At 37.6% G+C, this 19,631-nt stretch overlaps 2 protein-coding genes across 11 annotated transcripts in view; one reads left to right on the top strand and one right to left on the bottom strand.

Moving 5' to 3' along the window:
- TRIM37 (tripartite motif containing 37) overlaps window positions 1–19,631 on the bottom strand; it is a 371,934-nt gene that overhangs the window by 306,451 nt on the left and 45,852 nt on the right. For all 10 annotated transcript variants that reach the window (XM_077164953.1, XM_077164952.1, XM_077164948.1 and 7 more), the window contains 3 exons: window positions 10,384–10,570; window positions 9,562–9,616; window positions 4,906–5,114 (listed from right to left, as the gene is read on the bottom strand). In XM_077164953.1, coding sequence (XP_077021068.1) covers window positions 4,906–5,043 — 138 coding nt within the window. In that variant the 5' untranslated portion in view covers window positions 5,044–5,114; window positions 9,562–9,616; window positions 10,384–10,570. The remainder of the gene's footprint in view (window positions 1–4,905; window positions 5,115–9,561; window positions 9,617–10,383; window positions 10,571–19,631) is intronic.
- PRR11 (proline rich 11) overlaps window positions 4,763–19,631 on the top strand; it is a 35,024-nt gene continuing 20,155 nt past the window's right edge. Inside the window, exon 1 of the mRNA XM_077164969.1 lies at window positions 4,763–5,567. The gene's annotated coding sequence lies outside the window, so the exon portion shown is untranslated. The remainder of the gene's footprint in view (window positions 5,568–19,631) is intronic.

The raw sequence follows: 19,631 nt of genomic DNA on the forward strand, positions 1-19,631 counted from the left end.
TCCTTCAAAATGAGTATATGTTTGGTGGATATGTAGTGTTTGTAAATAAAATTAATTAAAATTAATTATAAGTACCATATAATCCCATTGTAGCAATATTTTAGAATGAACTAGATGAAACTGTCACTTATTTAGGTTGAAAATGGCCAAATAGCAACTGCATATGGTTGAAACTAATATCTGGGGAAAACAAGAATGGTCTTTTCTTTGAGACAAAAAGACACTGAAAGACTCTACAGTAAAACTGTACTATCAGATGCTTGTGATTACATGTGATTTTTCTTTTATTCTTTTCCTTGAGCTAGATTTTCTAAATTTTCTACCACAAATGTGTATCCCTTTAGCAATAAGAGAATAAAAAAGAAGATAGATTTTAAGACACTTTACCAAAAAAGATTAACCAATGATAAATAAGCACATGAAAAGATGCTCAATATCCTTAGCCCCAAAGGAAATGCAAATTGAAACTACAATGAAATACCACTACACACCTATTATAATAGCTAACATTAAAAAGATTTATAATACCAAGTATTGGTGAGGATGTAGAGAATTTAGAACCTCAGAATATAAATTTGGGAAAGCAAAATAGTACAAATACTTTGGAAAAGATTTTAGCAGTTCTTATGAGGTCAAGCATACATTTATGACACCATCCAGCCATCTCACTCCTCAGTATATACCCAAGACAAAATGAAAACATAGTCACACAAAGACTTATATACCAATGTTCACAGCAACTTTATCCAGACAAAACTTGGAAACAACCCAAAATTCATAATCTAGTGAATGGATAAGCAATTTGTGATACTCTGTACAATAGAATACTACTCAACAATAAAAAATGGTCAACTACACAATGTGGATGAATCTCAGAAACATTATGCTAAGCGAAAGAAGTTAGACATAAAAGGCTGCATGCTGGATGATTTCATTTACGCAAAATTTCAGAAAAGGCAAAACTACAGATCAGTGGCTACCAAGGGGTTTCAGAGGAAGAGGCTAACTACAGGGCACTAGGGAACTTTGGTGTGCTGGAAATGTTCTATTATCTTGGTTGTGGTGGTGGTTAAGGAATTGTACACACTTGTCAAAACTCACCAAATTGTACACTTCAATAAATTTATTATATGTAAATTATCTCAATAAAACTGATTACAAACAAATACAAGTGATAGATTCACACTTATATCTCATAATTACAACAAAAGAACTTTAAGACAAGCATTTTTAACTTTAAATTCAAGATTTTACTACACAATACACACAATTAATACAAATTAAGATTTGAAGCAAGTTATCCCAGCAAATACACAGCAACAATTGTTTTCACTTACCAATTCATCACAAAATTCAATTAAACTTACGGCTGCTGAAATTTATCCAAATTTGTTGCAAAAAGAAGCAAAGTACTACTAGTTTAGACAAGCCATAATAACTTTAGATGTAAAAAGTAATCTTCCCGTTGCTTGACAATGCAAAAAAGAATAAAAGTAATAATAATAATCTCACAATCTGTTCCATAATGCATTATAGTAGTGAGATTGTAATTGTTTTTTCTTCAAATTATGACTTTTCTAAAAAGATACTTTTGGTAACAAAATTAAAGTTTCAATAACAAAGTTTGTGTTAAATTACTCACATATACTGAAGAAAGATGTAAGGGAAGAATCAAAGTTCTGACGTATATCCTGCTTTCAGATGCTTTGACAATACTATTGCACTGCTAGCTGTAAAGTACAGTAGTGCAATAAAGTCAGAGCATTTGTTAGCAGTAACAGGTAGAAAAGGAACACAAAAGCATCTTGCATCAGTTGAAGCTTCAGCGCACAAAGAATTTAAAGTAGGGTTGCCATTTTGGAGAGAAGACATCTAAAACCTAAAAACCATTTTATCATTGCTAAAAAAAAGAATAGGATTTAAATATCAGGTATATCATTTTTGATGATTGATCTACTATTAATACACAAAGATACATATACAGATATAGAAAGGACTTTTCTAAGTCATAAGCCTTAGTAGTAATTAACACAGATATTGCTAATACGTTAAGTTTAGTATTAACAAACCTGTTACGATACCAAGGCAAAATTGTAAAAAATATCTCTGCTCTGCTGAGATATGTTTCATTAGTTAGCTCCTTCTAGACAGCAATTGATTGATGAAAAGTAAAATAGGTTTCTCAATTTCTACATACTCAACTCATCTCTGTGGAATCTAAACTAAATATCACTTACAGTCTGTTGGCTTTCTCCAGAGGTTACTGAGGGCTACTCCAACAAGTGATGACATTTCCAGTGAATCAATGTGTCTTACAGGTCACTATCTATACCTAACCCAATACTAAGGAAGAAAATTTTTAAATTTCAGTCAATTCCTAAAATATCTCAAATAGAAGAGGAAAGCAATTCCCTTTCCCTCAAACTTAGCAAAATAAAGGAGAAAATAATAATCAGGAAGACAACTGAGATTTAAGGGTCAGGATTCCTGGGTTTCAAGCCAATTAACATTTTAACCTTTTAACTGGTAGAATTCATTCAAAAGTAAGATGTAAGAAATGGAAACATTTTCACAGTATCACAATGATCTACACATTGTGATTTTGTGCACAATCACTAGTAGTACCACATACTAAGGACACTAGACAAACAACACTCAGTCAACAAATGAAGGAGAAGAAAATTAAGATGATAAAGGCTATCCTACAATGAGCTCATACTTCACTAATAATGGTGACTGATGCAAAAATACATTTCCATTATTTTCACCAACCTCCCTTTAAATGGTTCAGTTCAGCTGCCTGGACTGTGACTCTAAGGAAAATACCTCTCTTTTCTTTTCTTCCAAAACAATAAAAAACGTTATCGTTCAAACATCTAAAAGTCTGAGTCTGACTAACTCATAATTTTCTGAAAACTATTTTTTCAAGGTATTTACTTAACTGTTTTTCTCTTAAAACAAAATTTATTACATGTAAAGAAGTTCTGTGAGAATACTGACTATTGCAAAGGCCAGAAAAAAACTTAACTATTACCTCAAAATAAATAATCAACTTGAGGAAAAAAAAACTGTTAAAAACACAATTAGCATTTGAAATTATTTCAAAATCTACAGTTTTTTTTTTAAAAAAAAGCATTATTAGCATCACTTAGCATCTTAAAATTAAGTAGAATTATCTATTTGGAGGGAGACATTGAGAATAGGAGATGACAAGATAGTCTTCACAGTTATGCTTATTGATGGAATCAAACTACAACACTTTAACATGTTTTTGGTTTTTTCACTTGTTTATTTGTTTTGCATGGGCAGGGACCGAGAACCGAACCCGGGTCTCCGGCATGGCAGGCGAGAATTCTGCCACTGCGCCACCATCGCACCGCCCTGTTCATTGTTTTTGTTAAAAAAAAAAAAAAAAAAGGCAGTTAATGTTAAAAATAACAAAATTTAGACCAAAAGTTCACTACTACAGGTATGGAGCGCTGCCGAAAATTCTTTCTTCTTCCCTGCCATTTCTCTTTCCGGTCCTGTCCCCAAACCTCCTCCCCATTCCCAACCAAAGTTAAAATTCAAAATACGTTACGTGGAAGTGAAAACCTTCAAATCAAATCTTCATATGAGAGGCACTCCAATTCACCAATACATTATAAGAAAATAAGATATATCAAAGGCCTTACATTTTCGGGGGCGGGGGGGGGAGTAAGGGGGTAAAAGTGGTACTAAAGCTTCCTCCAGGATCAACACATGTTCTTTCCAAGACAGAGGTCAGAAAGACCTAGGCACAAATGATACTTAATGAGTAATGCCAGGCAACCGGGTAGGGAGAGGGAGGGCTATGGGTGAACCCGGATTGCGAATGGAGAAGAAAGAAGTTTCGGACTCTTTTACTTAATCTTGTTTTTTTCTTTAACAAAAACGACAGAAGTTCAAAGACGGATGCTTTCCTCCAATTTCCATGTTTTTTAGGGAAGTTAGCCTAATCCAAAAGACTGTTATGCAGGAGAAAAAGGAAGACTGAAAACCGAACAAGGGAAATGAGAAGAGAAGAGAAAAGCGCGGGCGATCAAACTAGTATCTAGGGATGAGAGGGAGGGGATAAAGAGGACAAGTGAAAGAAGAATCCATAAAAGGGAACTAGAAAGCTACTCAGCCTGGGGGCCAAACTCGCCAGCTGCGGCGGAGTCCTTTCCAGTTCGCTCCGGTCACCTAATTTCACAGATGAACGAAACCAGGCAACTCAAAAGCTCTGTATCTTTCTGGTCCCATTTCGACCGTACTCCACGTTAGAAGCTCATGGTCCAGATCCCCACCGTTCATACTCCTCGCATACTCAAGGCTTGCCACCTCCGGGATAAACAGAAACGGGTCCAGGGGATTCCTTCACTGCTAGGAAGTTACGAACGCCAAGTCGAACATCGTTTCTCAGACTTTCTCAGCCTGCCTTGGAGAGCATGAACGGATCAGCCCTAAACAGATTTCTCACCCCACCCCCCCCACCCCGATTTATTCCCACTCCGCTCTCCATTATCTTTTCTCGGAGTGTGAAGGACCTTTCCCCTTCTTGGGGGCGTTTAGGGACCGTTCTAGCCGACATCTTTTGGTGGAAATACATAGAACAGTGCCTACACCAGCGGCAGTTCCTAGAGGGACGGAAAGATACGGGCAGGGAACAAGGAATGCCAACGGCCCCGCACCCCACCATCTCCCGCCATTTCCCTCACGAGTTTCCCGGATGTAACTCCTTCCCCCGCGGCGGTTAAAAAGGACCAGGCGGTGGTACAAGAGGAGCGAACTCAAGTCACGTTCAGCCTCCGCCGCCCAGAGCTTTCGGCGACTCAAATTGCGTCCCACCTGCGAGGCAATAAGGGGAAAAACGAACCACTCAGTAGATCTCCTCTTTGCACTCACCATCAATTCCAGCTTATCGACCTCCGCCTCCATGTTGAATAGTTGACATTCCTCAGACCGCGGCGGCGCTTTAGCTGCCAACTGTACTAGCACTGACGCTTCCAATTGGGCAGCTGTCACCCGATGTCTTGCATTCATTGGCTATCCCGTTTCACCGACGCCCGCCCATTGGAGACTGGGTAACGCCCTTCTGCATGAAACACATTTTCCTGTTGGGTAAAGACACAAAACGCCGCAAGACGATTGGCTGATATACACATTTTTATCTTCATTGGCTGTTCCCTCACCTCTACTTTCAACTTCATAGTTGGGACTCCACAGAAAGGAGTTAACGATTGGTGCGGTCAGAAGAAGCTCCACCCAATTACACAAAAGCTTCCACAGACAACTTAAGGGACATGGATATGCTTCTTTTCCGCTCCGGCTTCCTCCCTCCTTCCCTCGGATTTTACCCTTATTCGTACCAGAAGCGCTTCATTTCTGATTGGCCGGAGCTTCTTGCTATCTTAGCCAATCACAAGCCGTGCTTTAACGCTACCCTACCGACAGGGGGAATTGTGGAGACAACATGACAACGATTGGTCCCTCCATGACAAGGATTTAATTTTGAATTTTTCTTTGTGGCGTGGGAGAGGCCACTGCCCGGACTCCATCTAAGAACAGTAAGTGCAGGGAGATTCTTCCCTTGATACCTGGGCTCGCGCCTTCCTTAGCTGGGCCTGTTCCTGCTTGTGTGCTTACGGTTTATGGAGGCTTAAGGAGACGTTGGCTGGACTCGGAGGAAAGATGCAGTGGGAAAGGGGAGGTTTGAGGCTGGGGGAGAAGTGCTCAGCCTGGATCTATCCTAACCATATTTCTCCTATTCAGTTAACTCTTGGCAAAATACGTTTGAAACAAAGCATTTGCCTTCCTTTGCACATTCCTTTGCGTCTTTGCTTCTGAAAGTGTGATCCACCGATCAGCAAGCATCAGCATTATTGGGGCTCTTGTTAACATGGGCTCCACCCAGGCCAACTAAATCAGAATATCCATTTTTAATAAGATCCCTGTAGTGCTTCTTATGCACATTAAAATTTGAAAAAGTTCATTTCTTTTCAAGGAAGTATTACCGTGCTACTTGATGGTCTCAATATGTTCGATGTTATGTGAGGGCGTCGATTTAAAAGTGTGCGGTAAATACTATGTGTCTGATTCTGTGCTGGTTGAGGCTTTAGATAGCTGAAATCTCTTTAGAGAAAGACAGGAATAGGAAAAACAATGCTGTATAGCATAAAATATAAGAATAACTATGAAGGGGGAAATGTTAGGTGTATATGTGGTACTACAGCTGCACAGCACAAACATTGAACCCTAGGTTAAACCATAGACTATAATTAATAGTACAATTATAAGAAGGTGCTATCATTAGTTGTAACAAGTGTATCACAAAAATACAAGAGTGGGATATGGGAATCCTGTATTTTATGATTGTTCTGTAAACCCACAACCTCTCAAATAAATGTACCAAAAGTAATACTATGGGTTAGTATTCAATTAATTGAATAATTAATTAATTCAATTAATTCAAGAAGGAATTAATTGACCTAGCAATGGAAATTGATTAATTGATTGAAGGCTGTTGGGGGCGGGAGTAAAGACCATACAAATGTGTTTCAGAAAGATGGCACTGTTTTATCCAGGGTATAAACAGATGAGTAAAACAATAAGGACAATAAATAAATAAATAAATAATGGGAGGGTAAGGGGTAAAAGAAAATTGGGTAGATTGAAATTCTAGTAACCAATGAGAGGGAGAGGCAAGGGGAATGGGATGTATGAGTTTTTTCGTTTTTTCTTTTTATTTTTCTGGAGTGATGCAAATTATCTAAAAATAATCATGGTGATGAATTCATAACTATGTGATAATATTGTGAGCCACTGATTGTATACTTTGATGGACTATATGTGTGTGAAGATATTTTTAAAAAAACAATTTTTTAATGAAATATTTTTAAATAAATAAAAATATTTTTTAAAAAAAAGATGCTACTGAAATATGGCTGTCACTTCTATTGCTGCCACAGCTTTGGAAGCACCCTTGATGAAAGCACATTTCATATCACTGGATGGATTGTGGGTTTTGTTGTTTTGTGTTCTGGAGGGTGCATGGGTGGCATCTCCTGCATAGCAGGTGAGCATTCTACCGGTGAACCACTCATGCACCCTAGTTTAGTTTGTTTTTAATTAGAGACTTTGTGTGTTTACCTGGGTGGAGTTATAGTAGAAGCAGCAGTGCCAACTCCTGCAATTTGATGGTAATACTTATTGCATCTTCCTGTCAGAAAACAGTTTTGCACAATCCTTTGATGATGGGAGGTATAGTATAATTAGAAGAACTAAAAACCTCCCTGATAAAGAGATTTACCAGAATTTAATTGGATTTTTAAAAAAGCACTTGTTAGCTAACACTTAGCAGGAATTATTTTTCATTCATTAATTGAATGAAACACTGTTCAGTGCCTGCTCTGCTCTAAATGCTGTGGAAGCAGAAATGAATAAAATGTATTCTACTTTTGTAAATCTCGCAGTCCAGCAGAGTGACTAATACATAAACAAAACCTACAATGCAATGTAATAAATGTATGTATAAAGTGCTATAGAGTTCGTTTCCCAGTGCCTTCCCGTGCAAAAAAGAAAAATAGACGCACAAAAGAGATGAAATTCCCTAAGAACAAAGACCATATTGATCTTTATCAGGATTGTATCCCAGCACCCTAGATTATAAGCATTAAACAAGTATCTGGAAATAAAGTAATAGAATCTTGAAGGCTATGTATACATTGACTTGGAGTGGGATACCCAGAACAAGGGAAAGGCTGGTAATACTAGACAGTATTTGGTTTTTTGTATATCTGAAGTACAAACTGCTAGTAACTAGGAGATATGAGTCTGCAAAGGGCCATTTGGGCTGCATTGTGAAAAGCTTTAAACAGAATACTAAGGGTTTTGGATTTTGTCCAGTGAGTGATAAGGAGCCTCCACATACTTTTAAGCAAGGAAATAGTAAGATCATATTATTGTTTTAATGAAATAACTCCAATAACAGTGTAGAAAGTGAGCTGGTAAGAGGAAAACACTGAAAGCAGGAGGATCATGAAGGAACACTCAGAAAAACCCAAACTAAAAACAGTCTCTGAAACAACTGGCCTGGACATAAAAGTCAAGAAAGGCAAATAAATATATAAAAAGGCAATGGATGATGGTGATGGTAGCACAATATAATGAATGTAATTAACAATACTGAATTTTATATATATAATTATATAAATATATATATATGTGAATGTGTTTAAAGGAGAAATTTTTGGCTATATATGTGGTAGTAGAATAACAATTTATTTAAAACTGTGGAACTACACAACACAAACAATGAACTTAAACCATGGACTATAGTTAATAGTACAATTATAAAAATGTTTGTTCATCAATTGTAACAAATGTACCACAACAACACAAAGTATTAATAATAGGGTGGTTGGTGTTTGGGAGGAAAAAAAGGCCTAAGGAATTGTTCTGAGTTAAAGAAGATTAAAGAGACATGAAAGCTAAATGCAATGTAGAGGGGGTAAGGGTAAGATGGAGCCACTATAAAGAATATTATTGAAACAGTTGGAACATTTGAATATGGACTGTATATTAGATTATATATCAAGGTTAAATTTTCTGACTGTGATTGTGATTTTGAAGGAGAATGTCCATGTTCTTAGGAAATACAAGCTAAAGTATCTAGAAGTGAAGTATCATGATGTCTGCAACCAACTGCTCAGCCAAAAATGTTAAAAATTATTTATTTATATAATTATAAATAAATATATATATATTTATATCAGATATATATGTATCAGCTGACAGATCTGCACAGATCTTTTCACTCTACATGTTTCTCTGGATGATTTCATTAATTCCAGTAGTTTTTTCCTATTGTATACACTCATGATTCCAATTCTCTGGCGTCTTTCCTCTGAACTTCTGACTTCAAACACAGGACAGACACATGTAGTTAGATGTCCTCAGATACTCCACTATCACTCCTATCACCAGGCCCTCATCATTTCTCCCTAGACAGTTGCAATAGCCTTCTAAGTGGTTTCCTCAAACCCAATCCTAGCCCCATAAATCCAACTTCACAATACTGTTGGAGTGTTCTTTTAAAATGCAAATCTCAGCAGGACACTCCTCTCCTTAAATTCTATTGTTTCTCCTCTGCCTACAAGACAACCTGGTCCTTATTGACCCTGCAGCTTCATCTCTCAACGTTCCCTACCCAAACTTTATGCTGCATATGCTTTAGTAATAGTGAACACTGTGGATCCCCTCACATTCTTTTCTATTAAATGTTTCCATGACTTTGCTCATGCTGTTCCCTCTGATGGAAGTAGTTCTCTCCAACTCCTCCCTTTTCTGTCTAGCTCCTCCTTCAAAATTTGGTGTAGGCAAAATATTTTCCAAAAGGCTTCTCCAACTCTTAGGGGAGAATTAGGTACCTTTTCTCTTATTTCCCCGTTAATAGCCTGGCATAGTCCAAAACACATATCATATTTTATTAAAGCCACCAGTTTATTTTCTGCTTCCCCACCTACTATAAACTTTTGGAGGAAAAGTATGTGTCTTAGTCACCTTCAGAGCAAGTTGCAAGTTGCAGTACTTGTTGAACTGAACTGGAACCAGTGAACTGAAAAGAATCAGAGAGTAATAGTAATAATAATGATACCCTTAATACTGGCCGCATGCTAGCACTCTTATAAGAGATTTACATGTAATGTATTAATGCGTTTATTCCTCCAAACAGCTCTTTGAGGTAAATTCCTGTTATTATTTATTTTACAGGAGAGGAAACTGAGGCACAGAAAGGTTAAGATTTTTTTCAAAGGTCTTAGATGGTTAATAGTAGAGATAGGGTTTTTTGGGTCATGTGGCTCCTAATCCTCACTCTTAAGCCAACATTATACCTCTGCTTATTAGTAATTACTGTCATGCATGTTTAGGTCCCTATCCAACCATGTCTTGTACACAAGAAAGGTCCATCATTTGAAACTAGAGATATTTTCAAAGATCTTAAAAATATAATCTGATTACATTCTCTTTTTTTTAAGTTACAAAATGAATGGCTGATGGAGGTATAAATAACATTCTGGTGACCAATAGCTCAACATACTGCAATAAAAATTCTAATTAAAAAAGAAAGACACAAATAAAATAATTCTCAGGAAGCCAGATTGTTTTGGTGTTTGAATATTCTTAAATTGTAGCTGGCTAAAGAATATCTAAATATCATTCTGTCTTAAAGTTGACTGACTGGATTAAACAAATCATGAACTGGTAGACTTGTTATTTTTTAACAAATTAAAATGTAAAAAAAAAATCCATGATCTGTAGACATATTTAGTTTCATCTACACAGTAAAGAAATTGAAATAACTTTAAAAAATGCATGACTTACCATGAGAAGCAAAATTCCCACAGAACAATAGTCTTCTGGAACTTGGAAGGATATGCTCTCTTCAAGTTTCAGAGGCCCTTGCCCTTTATTCATATATGTTTCCTACATGGGGCCTAAAGGGTTGCCCCTGTAAACCCAGTATTCAACTTATTTGGAACATGATATTCAACGCTGATGTGAATCTTTTCTAAAATTCAAGCACATGAAATCAGGGAAGACAATTAACTTAGTTTACAATCACTGATATAAAAACCTAGATGCTTAGAAAAGAACAAATTAACCTGCAGTGACGAGCTATTTACTTCACAATTAATAATGGCTATGGAAACCTTGACCCTTTTATTTAAAGATCCATAATTTAAACTGATGCTACTATATCTATGTAATATGCTCTTTCATTTCTTATAGTTTGATGTGTTATCACTAGCTGCAGATGTAGCAGTGATTCCTGAGTCCGGGAATCCTTTCTTTTTTTTTTTTTTAACTTTTTTTATTAATTAAAAAAAAATTAACAAACAAAACATTAAGATATCATTCCATTCTACATATACAATCAGTAATTCTTAATATCATCACATAGTTGCATATTCATCATTTCTTAGAACATTTGCATCGATTTAGAAAAAGAAATAAAAAGACAACAGAAAAAGAAATAAAACGATAACAGAGAAAAAAAAAAGATTATACATACTATACCCCTTACCCCTCACCTTCATTTACCACTAGCATTTCAAACTGAATTTATTTTAACATTTGTTCCCCTTATTATTTATTTATTTTTTATTAATTAAAAAAAAAGATTAGCTAACACAACATTTAGAAATCATTCCATTCTACATATGCAATCAGTAATTCTTAATATCATCACATAGATGTATGATCATCATTTCTTAGTACATTTGCATCGATTTAGAAAAAGAAATAGCAAGACAACAGAAAAATAAAATGATAATATAGAGAAAAAAATAAAAATAAAAAATACAAAAAATATATATAAAAAACACACAAACAAAAAAAACTATAGCTCAGATGCAGCTTCATTCAGTGTTTTAACATAATTACATTACAATTAGGTAGTATTGTGCTATCCATTTTTGAGTTTTTGTATCCAGTCTTGTTGCACAGTCTGTTTCCCTTCAGCTCCAATTACCCATTATCTTACCCTGTTTCTAACTCCTGCTGGTCTCTGTTACCAATGACATATTCCAAGTTTATTCTTGAATGTCGGTTCACATCAGTGGGACCATACAGTATTTGTCCTTTAGTTTTTGGCTAGACTCACTCAACATAATGTTCTCTAGGCCCAACCATGTTATTACATGTTATTACATAAGTTTATTCTGTCTTAAAGATGCATAATATTCCATCGTATGTATATACCACAGTTTGTTTAGCCACTCGTCTGTTGATGGACATTTTGGCTGTTTCCATCTCTTTGCAATTGTAAATAATGCTGCTATAAACATTGGTGTGCAAATGTCCGTTTGTGTCTTTGCCCTTAAGTCCTCTGAATAGATACCTAGCAATGGTATTGCTGGGTCGAATGGCAATTCTATATTCAGTTTTTTGAGGAACCGCCAAACTGCCTTCCACAGTGGTTGCACCATTTGACATTCCCACCAACAGTGGATAAGTGTGCCTCTTTCTCCGCATCCTCCCCAGCACTTGTCATTTTCTGTTTTGTTGATAATGGTGGGTGTGAGATGATATCTCATTGTGGTTTTGATTTGCATTTCTCTAATGGCCAGGGACATTGAGCATCTCTTCATGTGCCTTTTGGCCATTTGTATTTCCTCTTCTGAGAGGTGTCTGTTCAAGTCTTTTTCCCATTTTGTAATTGGATTGGCTGTCTTTTTGTTGTTGAGTTGAACAATCTCTTTATAAATTCTGGATACTAGACCTTTATCTGATATGTCGTTTCCAAATATTATCTCCCATTGTGTAGGCTGTCTTTCTACTTTCTTGATGAAGTTCTTTGATGCACAGAAGTGTTTAATTTTGAGGAGCTCCCATTTATTTATTTCTTTCTTCAGTGCTCTTGCTTTAGGTTTAAGGTCCATAAAACTGCCTCCAATTGTAAGTTTCATAAGATATCTCCCTATGTTTTCCTCTAACTGTTTTATGGTCTTAGACCTGATGTTTAGATCTTTGATCCATTTTGAGTTAACTCTTGTATAGGGTGTGAGATACGGGTCCTCTTTCATTCTTTTGCATATGGATATCCAGTTCTCTAGGCACCATTTATTGAAGAGACTGTTCTGTCCCAGGTGAGTTGGCTTGACTGCCTTATCAAAGATCAAATGTCCATAGATAGAGGGTCTATATCTGAGCACTCTATTCGATTCCATTGGTCGATATATGTATCTTTATGCCAATACCATGCTGTTTTGACCACTGTGGCTTCATAATATGCCTTAAAGTCCGGCAGCTTGAGACCTCCAGCTTCGTTTTTTTTCCTCAAGATACTTTTAGCAATTCGGGGCACCCTGCCCTTCCAGATAAATTTGCTTATTGGTTTTCCTATTTCTGAAAAATAAGTTCTTGGGATTTTGATTGGTATTGCACTGAATCTGTAAATCAATTTAGGTAGGATTGACATCTCAACTATATTTAGTCTTCCAATCCATGAACACGGTATGCCCTTCCATCTATTTAGGTCTTCTGTGATTTCTTTTAACAGTTTTTTGTACTTTTCTTTGTATAGGTCTTTTGTCTCTTTAGTTAAATTTATTCCTAAGTACTTTATTCTTTTAGTTGCAATTGTGAATGGAATTCGTTTCTTGATTTCCCCCTCAGCTTGTTCATTGCTAGTGTATAGAAATGCTACAGATTTTTGAATGTTGATCTTGTAACCTGCCACTTTGTTGTACTCGTTTATTAGCTCTAGTAGTTTTGCTGTGGATTTTTCAGGGTTTTCGACGTATAGTATCATATCATCTGCAAACAGTGATAGTTTTACTTCTTCCTTTCCAATTTTGATGCCTTGTATTTCTTTTTCTTGTCTAATTGCTCTGGCTAGAACTTCCAGCATGATGTTGAATAGCAGTGGTGATAATGGACATCCTTGTCTTGTTCCTGATCTTAGGGGGAAAAATTTCAGTTTTTCCCCCATTGAGGATGATATTAGCTGTGGGTTTTTCGTCTATTCCCCTTATCATTTTAAGGAAGTTCCCTTGTATTCCTTCCTTTGAAGTGTTTTCAACAGGAAAGGATGTTGAATCTTGTCAAATGCCTTCTCTGCATCAATTGAGATGATCATGTGATTTTTCTGCTTTGATTTGTTGATATGGTGTATTACATTAATTGATTTTCTTATGTTGAACCATCCTTGCATACCTGGGATGAATCCTACTTGGTCATGATGTATAATTCTTTTAATGTGTTGCTGGATTCGATTTGCTAGAATTTTGTTGAGGATTTTTGCATCTATATTCATTAGAGAGATTGGTCTGTAGTTTTCTTTTTTGGACTTTTTTTATATGCTTATTTTTTGTAAGCATTTATCACTAATTTGGGCTCAATTTTTTTTTTTCAGCTTAAGCAAAGGGAATTTATTCATTCATGGTTTCGAGGCCAGAAAAATGTTCAAATCAAGGCATCATCAAAGCAATGCTTTCTTCCTGAAGTCCTGCTGCTGGCAATCCTTGGCTCACCTGCCACATGGCAAGGCACATGGCAGCAGCTGCTGGTCTTTTCCTTCTCTTCCAGGTTTCATTGATTTCATTTTCTTGCTTCTGCAGTTTACTCTCTCTCAATTTTATTCCCCTTATAAGTACTCCAGTAAAAGGATTAAGACCCTTATTATACAATCAATGGCTCACAATATCATCACATAGTTGGATATTTTTCACCATGATCATTTTTAGAACATTTGCATCACTCCGGAAACAGGACCAAAAAAAAAAAAAGACCCATCCTGTTTGAAATGGGATACATCTTAACTGAAGTCACCTGATCAGAAGGTCCTACTTACAAATAGGTTTGGACCCATAAGAACAGATTAGATTTAAGAACATGTTTTTCTGAGGTACATACAACTTCAGACCTCCATAACCAGGAATACCAAAACAACAAACACCTTTTTCACCCTTTTCAGATTGACCTATACCAGTGCGCTCCAGAATTTAGCCATACAATGAGTGTAGAGAATACCTCTGGGAAAGGTATAGGGTCCTCCCTGGTCCTTTGCATGTCTTTGTCCTGGGCATGCTTATGTGGCCCTAGAAATTCCCATGTTTACCCAGATCTGAATGTCCTCTCTGCACCAGAAGTATGGACCAGCTCTGTGCCAAGCCATTGAGAGGATAGGGTCGGGGCCAGCAAGGGCACCAGGAGAGCCTACCATTTTTAAGTTGTCTTTTTCTTGATTCAGTGCTTTTGGCCTCAGTTTTACAGAACAGTAAAACTGCACTGGAATGGTCAAACACAGTAAATAATTTCTATGTCTTTTTTTCCCTTTTAGACATTGTTACTGAAGTCCACTGTCCTCCTGCTCCAATCTTCACTGGTTGTGCTCTAAGGCAGGAGTCAGCAAACTACTGTGTTTGTAGGGCTCAGGAACTAAGACTAGCTCTTATTTTTTAAATAATTGAAAACAAAACAAAAGTAAAAATATTTTGTGACAAATGAAACATGAAATTCAAATTTCAGTTGCTATAATTAAAGTTTTATTGGAACACAGACACGTGCATTTGTTTACGCATTCTACAGTTGCTTTGGTGCAACAGTGGCAGAGTTGAGCAGTTGCAACAGAGACCACATGACCTGCAAAGCCTAAATATTTACTTTCTAGCTCTTACAGAAAATGTTTGCCAAACCCTGCTCTGGGTCTGCTGTAAAGTTTCTTCCTCGGACTTAACAGTCATCATTTTTCTGGAAATTCCAATCATTTATCTTTATTCTGTCCTCACACTTGACTGAAAGTTTGGCCAGGTATAAAAGTCTAGGATGGAAAACACTTTCCTTCAGAATTCCGGTGTTGTTTAATTTTTGATGCCATTCTGTTTTCTATCCTTTGTATGTAGACAGTTTTTTCTCTCTGGAAGCATTTAGAACCTTCTCTTTATTCTTGGTGTTCTAAATCATGGCATGACTCAAATGTAAACCTTCTATTCATTATATTGAGTATTCAGTATTTCAGTTCAAAAATTCAAGTTCTTCAATTCTAGGAAGTATTTTTGTGATGGGAAAAAACAGCCTGCAAAGGGTTAAAAGGCAAACGTAAAGACCAGGGAGTATTCATCAAAGTCCAGGGATAAACATTCTTGCTGAACTGGAAAGAAGACAATGTTTTTAACACAGCATGTTTTGCTAAAAGAAACAAAACAAGATTGCTTAGACTAGCAAGAACTAGCTGACCTTGCCAAAAGTGATAAGCAACATAAAGGAACATTAGAAAATAGAAGAAAGCTTTTAACATGCATATCTAGGGTATAAAAAGAAGTACAGCTCTAAATAAACTTACCTGCACTTCTCTGAGAAGTGAGGTCCCCTGATCCCAGTCTCTTTTTCTTTCATTCTCGGCACCTAGTCTTAGTCCTGCAACATTTTTGTATTACTTATTTGATAAGATTCTCTTCTCCTTTGTCTCTGTTCTCCTTCTAAAACTTTATATTTCACCTGTCTATTGCATATTTTATTTCTGCTATTTTTAATTTCTAAAAGCTTTTCTTATCCTTCCTGTTTCATAAATGCAATATCTTCTCATTTTTTGAGAATACTGCTTTTTCATCCACTTCCTGCATTCTTTCCATTGCCTTTTAAGTCCCCCCCCCGTTTATTTTGGTCTCTATCTTGCATGTTAGAGATTTTCCTAAAATGACTGGATCCTCAGCTGCACAGATGTCAAAGAAAGTGAAAAAAAGATTTTTTGAAACTCTGTGGAGGGAAGGTGGATATTGTCAACCTTGAGCACCATTTGCCATTTTGGGGAGGGGCCTTCAAAATGTAAATATCTGTATGTCTTTCTTCTTGAGCCAGTCAATTTCCCTGTAAAGGAATCTTCTAGTCTCCTGCAGTGCGGGGTGTGGGGTTTTGAGTCAGGATACTAAACTTGGTAGCTGGTGTTCTGGGAGCTGAGCTGACCTAGGGGACTGAAAGTGTCACTTTCCATTCAAGATCATCTTCCATCTTTTGTATAGTGACACACGCATTGACCCTGTGGTACCTGACACCTCAGAATCCAAAGCCTCTCTGGTACAACTTCTCCAAAGAATAAACCTGTCTGTCTTTACTGGGGAGGACAGAATCCAGAGGCCTAGCCAATCTCTCCAATCCTCATAAAGACTTTAAGTGAATCCCATTTTTAGCTCTACTCCACCCTTCTAAGATACTAGGTACCTTCAGTTCCCAAATTTTTCCATGGTTCTGGAATTGGCTTTTTTCCTGTTGGCTTCCCTGCCTCAGGCAGTTAAGCTAAAGTTTTCCTTGGCCCTGCCATATCAGTTACCACTCATTCATCTGCTTTCCATTTTCCATAATTTAATTGATTTCTATCATCTGCTGGAGTCTCCACTCCTGTTCCAGCCCAGCACAACCCCGAGACCAAAGAACATGTTAGACAGAAGATTGCCCATGAGTTCAATTAGGGGCTTACAGACAGAAGGAAGAGCTTCCCAATGGTAGTGACTTCGAACATGAAAGTCTGCACTCTGCCCAAAGCCAAGAGAGAGAGAGAAAGGCATGCCCAGTCTTGCAAGATTTGGCTATAACAGAGTTTCAAGAAGGGAAGTAAGACATTCTACTGATAATTAATAAAACCTGTGATTTCAGTCCTAAATGAGAAGATTCTCTTTCAGATTTTCCGATATGCTGAATTCTGCCAGGCCAGCAGGGTATTCTATGCAGTCGAATTCACAAGGGTCACTGTCCAAAGCAGACCAGTGGCACCTGACAGTAGCAATTCAGTGCACACTCAGCATTGAGATCTGTTGTGCACATAGGTTACTGCAGAAACCTATTGCAGAGAGGTATTTTCTACAATGCTAAGGGCAAAAGGAATACAAGCTAAATTTCCATTAGTAGACAGATACCACACCTTCTCCCCGTGCAATTGTAGGGAGCTTTCTGGAATCAAATTCAGTTAGCCTGGGCATAGTAAGTACCCACAGTCATACATACTGTTCTGGGGTATGGAGGTGTGCCAGGTTGGTTACATTCATAACTTTTGGCATTTTGTGTATAAACCATGGTCTAATACTTATATTTTGAGCTACCCCAATACTCCAGGGACCTAAGATTCCCAGCCAGCATAGCTGCATTGACCAGTACCATGGTCAATCAGCCTTATTTTCCCCAATTTCTAATGCTTCTGTCACAGACAAGGGCAAGTTATTTATTTTTTTGTATGCTGGTCACATTTCATTATTTTCCCATGTGAGTATCCCATTATTGCAGCGCCATTTGTTGAATTTTTGTTTGTTTGCTTTTAGTTTGTTTTGCTTGTTTGTTTGTTTGTTTTGTGGGGAAGTGCATGGACCAGGAATCAAACCTGCATCTCCTGCATGTCAGGCAAGAGTTCTACCACTGAACTACCCTTGCACCCGCAAGAGCAAGTTATTTTTCATTACCTCACTGTGGCTGTAGCATTGCTGGTCCTTTTACCTGAATTCATCGTGCCTGCATGGGTCCTGCTGTTACCAGTTCAATAGAAGTGGGAGAAGCTGCTCAGGGCCATGAAATGAGGCTGGTAAAGGCAGGATACAACTGGGTGTCCACCGCTGCAGAGATTGCTTATCATCTTTATATTGTTCTTTTAAAAACCCGTTCTCTTGTTGAAGTGTGCTTTGAAAAATATTGCCTTTTTCTTTCTTTGCTTTGTAAATGTTATATTTTACAATAAGAAAATGTGAAGAATAAAAAAAAAGCCCATCCTTTCAATTAACCCCACTACTGTGGGATTGGAAGGCAAATGAAGACATCATGTTCAGTAGCCCAGGCTTGGATTAGTTGTTCAGTAAAGGGGGGTCCACCCATCAGCGTCCGCATGTGTAGGGACCCTGAAGAATGCACTGAACTTTTCTAGGCAACATATTGTAGCTCTTTGGTTACCTTGCCCTACTAGGAAGGCTATCAACAGTGCAGTAACCATTATCTACTACTATAAAGGCATATTTTGCACCTTCATATAAGAAAAGGGGCCCAATATAATTTACCTGCCACCTGGTGACTGGGACCTGCTAGAGATCAATGTGACAGGTTGATGAGGAGGCATCCTTGGGTGTAACAGTGAACAGGTGGAATAGGCATCCACAACTTCTTTCAGTTGTTTTCTGGTGATGGGCAGTTAGAGTTTCTGTGCCAGTCTCCACAGAATCTAGAAACTTTGGTGTTCTGTTTTTTCTATACAACCATTCAGCAGCCTTGTGTAATGTTGGCTTTAGACTATGAATTTTTGCTAAAGCATTTGTTTTAATATTGCCAAGCAGAGAATCAGTGTTATGGGCAGAGACATTAAACATCGTTACCTTCACTTGTTACAGGTAGTCCAGATATCTTCGCTTCTAGTTTGCTAGCTGCTGGAATGCAACACACCAGAGATGGACTGGCTTTCAATAAAAGGGGATTTATTTAGTTAACATATAGTTCTTCAGAGAAAAGGCAGCTAACTTTCAACTGAGGTTCTTTCTTATGTGGAAGGCACAGGGCGATCTCTGCTGGCCTTCTCTCCAGGCCTCTGGGTTCCAACAACTTTCCCCGGGGTGATTCTTTTCTGCATCTCTAAAGGCCAGGGCTGAGCTGTGAGTGCTGAGATGAGGTATGTTGAGCCGCTTGGGCTGTGCTACATTGCGCTTTCTCATTTGAGCGCCAGCCAATTAAATCAAACATTCATTGCAGCAGGCATGCCTCCTAGCCAACTGCAAATGAAATCAGCAACAGATGAGTTCACATGCCTTGGCTCATGTCCACAGCAAGAGAACTAAGCATCTTCACCTGGCCAAGTTGACACCTGAACTAATTACCACATCTTCCCACATCTCTTTTCCCCATAAGGGGAAGCTGACACCAGTTCACTATTCTTGCTTCCACATGGCCATCCACATTGCGAGGCCCTGGTACACTGCCCAGTTGTCTGCACAAATAGTTAATGCATCTCCTGGTTCATGAACAAAGAGCATCCATATGGCCCTTAATTCAGCCCATTGCGTATTTTGCATAGTTCCAGTTCCCCACCATATAGTGTTCATACTAGTTGCTTGGCCACTGCCATCCAAGAAGCGGGATGCCTGTGTGCTGATCCATCAGTAGAA

This window comes from Tamandua tetradactyla, chromosome 6 (assembly GCF_023851605.1).
Source record: "Tamandua tetradactyla isolate mTamTet1 chromosome 6, mTamTet1.pri, whole genome shotgun sequence".
Lineage (NCBI taxonomy): Eukaryota > Metazoa > Chordata > Mammalia > Pilosa > Myrmecophagidae > Tamandua > Tamandua tetradactyla.